Raw genomic sequence first — 9,176 nt, forward strand, 5'->3', positions numbered from 1 at the left:
TGAACGAGGTCAATCGGAGTTTGTTTGACCTGGTTTCCTACACTTCCTAGGTTAAGATTGTTTTATATTTGATCATTCCATATCATAGTGTAATGTAGTGTAGTGTAGTGTAGTATACCATAGTCTTATACGTCACATATAGACCTATACGATTATACGAGACTATACATGCCCAACCGTTAGACTTGATATGATGGTAACTATATTTTTTGAAAAATGAAAAAGCTATATGACACGTATAACATTATACATGTCATAGAAGGTAAGAGTGTCCAAATAAGAGCATTATGCTTTACGTGTCCACATTTCGGACCACCAGTGTGGTAGCACTTTGACTATGGTGGTCCGGTTAGTCCGCTGAACTGGTTCGGTTGAAATGGTGGGGACCACACACCCACAAGCCTTTTTTTAATGTAAAATTGTGTAATGTGAATGTTTGAAATGGTTTAGGGTTGAAGAAAAAAAATAAGATCTAAAACGGTTAAGGTTTAAAATATTGTGACAACCCTGAATTTTAAACTTTAATCAGTGTTGTGAATAGTAGCGGGGGATGTTCAAATAAGTAATAACCAAAGCCATAAATAGCAAGGTTGGAGAACTCGCTAGTCGGCCGGTGAAGTTGGGACGAACGACTACTCAAGATTGCTCGGGATTAATCGGACCGCGTCTTTTATATGTAATCTTGAGTTTTATGTATACATATACACATTTTTATACTAGATTAATTATTGGAATTCACATTATTTGGTTAGAAACTGGTCGGAATTTAGAGGTTTTGGCCGGAATATACAGGTTTTTTGTCAGGATCGCCAATTTTTGGCTGACCAACTAGGTCCAACTTGGTCTGATTAGGCCCGACTAGGCCCAACTTGGTCCGACTAGACCCGACTAGCGTTTAGTGAACTGAGTAATGAAAAATTACTTAGTTACTAACCGACTAGCGATTAATCACCGACCAATCACGATTTTTACAACATCAATAAATAGTCTTTAACTCATGGTCCAAAACATTGAAAAAAAATACATTTTCCTACTTTACCCTCACGCTACCTCAAAGTCATCTTTTATAAACTAAACAAATCTAGTCCTTATCTATCCCCCACACCCTCTTTCTCTCTCCTCCTCACTCACCCGGATCACCCAACGTCAACAAACATGGAGCAAGCCGGCACCTCCACACCGGAACACCAAAACCCACCACCACAAACCACCACAACTACCCACCACCTCTCCCTCCCACCAGGCTTAACCGAACACGAGTTCAACCAACTCAAAACCTTCGTATCCAACTTCCACACCTACCATCTCTCACCCTCCCAATGTTCTTCCCTACTCGCCCAACACATCCACGCGCCGGTCGACGTCGTCTGGTCCGTCGTCCGCCGGTTCGACAAACCCCAAACTTACAAACACTTCATCAAAAGCTGCACCGTCGGTGAAAACTTCAAAATGGAAGTGGGGTGCACGCGCGATGTCAACGTCATCTCCGGCTTACCGGCGGCCACTAGCACCGAGCGGTTAGACTTGTTGGATGATGACAACCACGTGATGGCGTTCACTATTATTGGTGGTGAACACCGGTTGAGAAACTATCATGCTGTCACGACCGTTCACGAGGTTGTTACAGAGAATGATGATTCGGTTACGGTTGTTTTGGAGTCTTACGTTGTTGATGTGCCTGAGGGGAATACTGAGGAGGATACGAGGTTGTTTGCTGATACTGTTGTGAAGTTGAATCTGCAGAAACTGGCGGCGGTGACGGAAGCGATGGCGGTTGACGGTGGCGCGTCTATTAAGAATCTGAATCTCAGGTGATGCTGGTGTTAATTGGTTATGGTTTTTAATTCCACAGCCCCAAAAAAATAAATAAATAAGAAAGAAAAAGAAAATGGAAAAAAGTCCAGCCACACTTTATCATTTTTTTTTATTTTCATTGAAATCAAAAATTTGTGAGTTTTTTTTTTTTATTTAATGTTTGTATGGAAGTTACAAAATCACCCTTTGTCTGTAATGATGGGCTGCCACTTGCCACTTGCCACTGTGAATTGTATATTGGGGGCATTTTCGTCATTGAAGTGTTTAATTTGTGAATGTGTTTTTTATTTTTACTTTCACATGGAAAAACTGTTATTAATTTGTTAAGTTATTAGTTAGTTTTTATTAACGTTCCACGAATATTTCAAATGAGCTCCCACATATCAGGATACACCCATTTTCGAAACGGGAAAACCCCCACTTAAGGCCGAAGCACGGGAACACTCGTTTGAAGTCATGCCAGTGCGGTGAGGTAAAACCCAGATGCCACCGAAACTAAATGGTGAAGGACATGAATCGAATCTGGGTCACTTGGAACACCGGGTCTTTTCTTTATAACTTACGTTTGAATGGTCAGTCAGTGATTCAAAATTTGCGGTTGAAAAAAAAAAAACTGAAGTCATGGTTAGTTATATTTTAATCAATTATTATGACTTTAAGATAAGATGCCACATCGGAAATTAATGCGTCTCTATCAAAAACACAAAAGTTAGATGCACACTTATAAAAGAATTGTTATTGTTTGGAGCACTTACTCTTGCATTATATTTTTATACGTAAGCTCTAGATTGTGCAGGTAACATCTAATATTAAAATTTAACGTAATAAATGAGCTATACAATTAAATAAACTTGTTTATTGATCATATTCGTCGCTCAAATGTTTTACGATTGAAAACGCAATTAAATAACTATAGAAAGTATTTGAATTTAAATTCGGAGTTGTGATGTGGTGGTAAGATGTCTCTTTTCTGTGCAAAAGATGGAGGATTCAAATCCTAAAACGCGCATATACAGATGTATTTAGGAGTAGTTTAGTTTGCTATTAAAAAATGAAGTAATTTTGTTTTAAGAGTCGTGTAATATACGTTAAGTAGTTTGTCAACATGCGCAGCTTGGTTAGACGTATTCGTTCATATCCTATGGGCATGTAACTAAAAAAGAAACGTTATATCCGTTTAAAGTTTGTGGCTGCTATTGATCCATTATATGAGAGTTTGAAGCTCCATTATGTAACACTTTGCTGGAAATCTTAAAAGTGGGTCGCTACAAGAAAGATGAGGAAAGTGACCCGATGATGTTGGCTTTATTTTCACTTTGGACCCTTCTTCTTCTTCTTCTTCTTCTTCTTCTTCAGGAATGCCTTTTGTTGACTTGTTGCTAAATTAACATGTTTTATGGTTACAAATACGAGTATATATATTGACATTTGTTGATCTTTTACCATACCTTGTGAATTTCTTTGGATCATCTATTGATCGTTTGCGGTTTAGCAAAAGAGGTGTGGTGAAAGATCAACAAATGGTGCAACTAATATAGTAATATACATCGCTACATTCTGGTTTTCGTGGAACAGGGGCGGAGCTTTTAAGGGGAAAGGGGGTGCACCCGCCTCCGTCAATTTTCCGGTTAGTAGTGTAATTTTTCCGATTTTTCGTTCAAAATTTTTAAAATTATATAGGTCCGTCCCAACAATTATTTTCTCTAAAAATTCCATGCTCCTACCAAGTTTATTGTCCAAAAAAATCATTCAAATTTTTGTATTGAGTTAAAAAAACATGAATAATGGCGCTATTAGTAATTTATTATAATGGTTTTTAAACTTAAAGTGAGTTTAAAGAAAGTTTGAAATCAGTTTTTATATAAATGAAACTTGAGGGTTCAAATTTAGTTTTTTTTTATATGTAAGAACGAGTCGTTTGAATGAATGAAGATTATTTAGTTTTATTTGGAGTTATTATTATTTTACCCGACCCGAACATATTAACCTGAAACATAGCGATAGAAAACTTTTATTGGGTTCCAAAACTTTTGGTCAAACTTCGCCACTGTCACGGAAGACAAGAAATGAGAAGTTACTCAGGATGCTATCATGTTGTTCATTAAGTCAACCATGTTCATATTGTTGAAATATTTGGTAAACATGACATTGTTAGAATGGAAAGATAAGTGTAATTTTAAGTCAAATTTTAAATGTAGCATTATTCGCATAGACAAGGAGTTGTTTTAGAGTTTATACAATGATGAAGGACAATAAAGAAATATAGTTGTGTGAGTGGGGAATAATAACTATAAGAGGTGGGGATAGAGTGTGACATGGATTATGAGCATGACCCAAATGACAATCATTTATAACCAATTGCAATATTCTTTTGCTCTTCTAGTTCAATTTTGAATGGCTAAAACCGGGTTTGTTGTAGTCAAATGATTAATAATTAGTTGTACATTATTATTATTATTATTATTATTATTGTCTTTGTAATCATTATGTCACCTAAACGTAAAATAAGGCATCCATGACCGTCCGAAATAATTTCCACTTTTACCCTTTAAGTTTATCCGATATTCAAACATGGACCAAAGTAGCAAATAATATACGTTTATAAATAGTATCTATGAAAAGGAACCACTCACTTATATTTTGTTGATATATGATCTTAACTTGCCAACATGTTGACAAGGACTAACGTTGTATCGAATGTAGGAAGATGTGAAATAGGAAATTCCATTTATAGCCCTAATTACTTGGGTATATAACAATACTAGGGCATTTTGGGTGTTTATGTTGACCAAGTGTAAACGTTGGAGTTTGATATCTTTTAATGTATTCTCATTGGACAAATTGAACTCCTGTGGGCCCATTTCTTTTTGCAATATTAATGTAATAAGTTTATGATTGTTGCTTTCTTTTTTGTTATAGTTTGTCCTAGAGAGATGATGGTGTTGGAGGTAAAACTTTTGGTGAATCATTATTGAATCAATTGACTGAGAGTTTGTTTATATACGTAGATATTAAGTTAGATCCAGTGTATTACACGAGTTGAAAAATAAAAACGATATAATGCATAATTTTTTTAATTGAAATTATGTATTACGTATAGTTATAAAAAAATGATAAGTTATAATCTATTTCATAAATCAATCAATATATGGGATGAAATGAAACAAATTACTAGAATATTTCGTGCTACAGTGAAATGACAAAAAAAAAATATTATGGAATTTAACAAATCATAATAAATATTAAATCTTTCAATATGTAAATATATGATTAAAGGTTTTTAAAATTTTCTGTTGGATCCTACTTGGCTATAAAATCGTTTTCGGTTTGTAAAATTCTAAAAATATATGATTGAACAATTTAATTGATGATAAAACAAGTTTTTGAATTCAAATATATATAAATACAAATTAAAAGAATTATTAGTTTAGTTGCGTAAAATAATATGGAGTTGGTTAAAATAGACTCAATAAAACTGTGAAAAATATTTAGACCGGAAAAAAAAATTAAGAAGGCAAAAAAAAAAATGACATGTGACAACTCTAGTTCCTCTTTTATTATAGTATAGATAAGATATATTTAATATTTTAATATATGAACAAAAGTAATTAAAAAGTTGTTCCATCTAATTAAGCGAACGAGCATAAACACATTTTCCAGCTCTTCGACTCTTCATTTATATTTATGAACACTCGTTAATGTTTGTACATTTAGTTTCATTTATCATCCTTTGTTCATGTCATTCAAGTAAACTTAGTATCAATACTTTTTTTTTAACAGCAAATTTGGATCACTGACGGACCATTGGAATATCATCGTGCCACCAATGGAACCATCCGATCATATCCATCTCCACTAGGCATAATACCTATACACCAATTCAGGAGGAAACCCAATAAATATGGGAAAACCCCCTTGTGGGAATCGAACTCAGAACCTATTGGTCCCAAAGTCTTATCTCACTCCCAAAATGTCACTAGGCTATAAAGCCATGGACTAGTATCAATACTAATAAGTTGAGTTTAACCCATTTTTGAGCAATCAGTGATCAATCAATCTGTCCATTTCAGATGTTAGAAATCTATCAATTTAGATTTTAAAACCATCAACCCATATGATTTTTTTTATTGTTCCCGCATTAGGAGGTGATGAAAGAAATCCACGATTAGAACTTGCCATCGCCACTATCAACCGAAATCAAATCAATAGTGGTGTGGCCGGGTGGAGGTTGTGGCGATGGCATGTGACGACGGCCATTGTTTTCAATTCATTTATGACTTTGTTTTGTCAACCAAAAGTTCCATTTATTCGATAGATTTTAGTGTTAGATATTTTAGTGTAATCAGGGATTGACTTGGTGATCAAAGCGAATAATAATACATATCAAGCAAGTTAGGAGGTGCGGGAGTGCACGCTTGTTTGAGTTATTATTATTCGAAGTGTACGGGCGGAGCCCGTACTCTACGGGGGTTCTAAGGGGCCAGCGCCCCTGGGAGCAGGGTCCAAAGGGCGGCAGCCCCTGGCGGGGTCCAAGGGGCAGTTAAATGACAGTTTTGTCCAAAAAATTGGATTAACTGCCATTGGGCAGTTACACCCCAAAACTCTCAATTTTCGTAGACAATTTTTTGGTCACATTTCTGGTTCATCAATTCACACAAACAACATACACTAGTTCAATTTCTCGAAATCAGAGTTGTATCCGATTGAATTATTCGAGTGAACCACCGAAATAATTTGATCTGAGAGTGACTACACGCCTCTCTGATCGTCCGGTTTTTGAAATTTCCCCAACATTTAGTTCATCCACATATCAAATCCTTTAACAAATTTTATTCCAAGTTCAATTATTTCAAACTCCAATTCATTTTACACGTTTTTCTTAAAAGAAGTTCCCAACCAAACGCCCAGTTATTTATTGCTATCCTCAGTTTTGTTAAATTCACTCCGTTATTTATATACTATTAAATAGAAACATTTGTGTGTAACTTGTGTTTTATTGGTTGTACATCAATCAAATATAGGTTGTAATGTGTGCTTAAGTGGTTGTACCTTAATCAAATAACAATGGTTTCATTACCTTACCAAATTCAATCTTTTTGTATGTATGTATGGTTGTAAATTATGCTTAATTGGTTGTACCCTAATCAAATAATGGTTTCATTATCTTAACATATTCAATCGGTTTGATCCATTCAAAGTTGTGTTGTTTTATTTGTAAATTATTATATTATTATTTATAATAATCTAATTAATTTAGCCAAAATCTTGGATAAATATAATTTGCAACATATTGATGCAATGGTTGTTGTAATGTATGCATTATGGTTTGTATAGTGGTAATGATATATATTATATATAGATTACGATGAACCTGTCAAACGAGAAAAAATTGACGCGGGTTCATCGTAACACGCAAGTTCTAGATCAACTTAGTTATTTTATTCTATGTTTTACGTTTCGGTTTAATTTCTTCGCATTAACACCGCAACTTCAGTGTTGGTGGTCGCTGACATCAGTGTCGCATTAGTGCACGCCCCCGCCGCAACGCGGGGGGTGTTTAATACTAGTTAATATTTAATTTGGTTAGCGGTAATATTCCAAACAAAAATAAAATATTTAATCAAACATACTATAGAATCCATGACAAATTGACAGTTAATAAGAAATCTTTGATCACCTCACCATTAGAAATTCTAAATCTACAAAACAAAGAGCAAAAAAAGGAATACATAATAAAATTTGAATTAATTCCATCTAAAAGTTAGATATAAAACTCAGATCTAAGGTGGGTATAAAACACCACAATTTTCTAAATCAAAACTCTTACATAAGATGTAAATTATGCATTATAACTTTTAAAGTGCTCTAAATTTAAAAATATAGCATATAGAAATAGTGATGAACAAAACAAACAGGAGCGAAAGGTTGCCAACCACCATAGTATATAACAACAATGGCATGATTCATTATTGGCTTCAGCATTAATAATATTTAATCATCATAAATATAAAGTAATGCTCAATATTGTTATAAAATAATTATTTTATACCTTCAGTATATCACATCATTTCTGTAATTAAACTAGTATTTATCATCCGTGCTTTGTGACGGGACTGTTAAACCGAACAAAAAGTTGACGTAAAAACGTTGAAACGCACACGCACACTGCGGCGTGTTAACTCAGAAAAAATTGATAGAAACGTAAAACATAGAAATAATAACTAGGTTGAATTAGGACCCGCCCGCTACAACGGGGCCGTTAAACCACAAAAAATAGACATTTGTGTGTAACTTGTGTTTTATTGGTTGTACATCAATCAAATATAGGTTGTAATGTGTGCTTAAGTGGTTGTACCTTAATCAAATAACAATGGTTTCATTAGGGTGCACGGGGTGCCTTCGGCAACCCCATGCGGTGACCCAAAATGCCTATTAGGTGTGTGCTGCCATCCATTAGGTGAGTTAGAGAGAGGGTGTGAATCCGGTGGGGAGGTGCCGAAGAGAGGGGGAGGAGAGAGAGAGGAGAGAGGGAGAAGGGACCAATCAATGCTTTTCTTTTTTTTTTTTAAAAAAAAAAAAAACCAATTCACCTAAGAGGGGAGTGCCGCCACCAATTTAGGTTGTTAGGGGAGTTTAAGAGGGGAGTTGACGTGGCACACGAGGATTGGTTTGGCGTAAGAGAGGGGACTCACCTATTAGGTGAGCACCCCTTACACCCTTACCTTACCAAATTCAATCTTTTTGTATGTATGTATGGTTGTAAATTGTGCTTAAGTGGTTGTACCCTAATCAAATAATGGTTTCATTATCTTACCATATTCAATCGGTTTGATCCATTCAAAGTTGTGTTGTTTTATTTGTAAATTATTATTATTTATAATAATCTAATTAATTTAGCCAAAATCTTGGATAAATATAATTTGCAACATATTGATGCAATGGTTGTTGTAATGTATGCATTATGGTTTGTATAGTGGTAATGATATATATTATATATAGATTACGATGAACCTGTCAAACGAGAAAAAATTGACGCGGGTTCATCGTAACACGCAAGTTCTAGATCAACTTAGTTATTTTATTCTATGTTTTACGTTTCGGTTTAATTTCTTCGCATTAACACCGCAACTTCAGTGTTGGTGGTCGCTGACATCAGTGTCGCATTAGTGCACGCCCCCGCCGCAACGCGGGGGGTGTTTAATACTAGTTAATATTTAATTTGGTTAGCGGTAATATTCCAAACAAAAATAAAATATTTAATCAAACATACTATAGAATCCATGACAAATTGACAGTTAATAAGAAATCTTTGATCACCTCACCATTAGAAATTCTAAATCTACAAAACAAAGAGCAAAAAA

General features: G+C 34.8%; 1 protein-coding gene across 1 annotated transcript; it reads left to right on the top strand.

Moving 5' to 3' along the window:
• Window positions 1-1,067: 1,067 nt before the first annotated feature.
• On the top strand, window positions 1,068-2,102 carry LOC110864553 (abscisic acid receptor PYR1). The gene has a single exon (XM_022113657.2). It carries the CDS (start codon window positions 1,156-1,158, stop codon window positions 1,813-1,815), a length of 660 nt encoding a protein of 219 aa, XP_021969349.1. The 5' UTR covers window positions 1,068-1,155; the 3' UTR covers window positions 1,816-2,102.
• The last annotated feature ends 7,074 nt before the right edge of the window (window positions 2,103-9,176 follow it).

The sequence above is a fragment of the Helianthus annuus genome, chromosome 6 (genome assembly GCF_002127325.2).
Source record: "Helianthus annuus cultivar XRQ/B chromosome 6, HanXRQr2.0-SUNRISE, whole genome shotgun sequence".
Taxonomy (NCBI): Eukaryota; Viridiplantae; Streptophyta; class Magnoliopsida; order Asterales; family Asteraceae; genus Helianthus; species Helianthus annuus.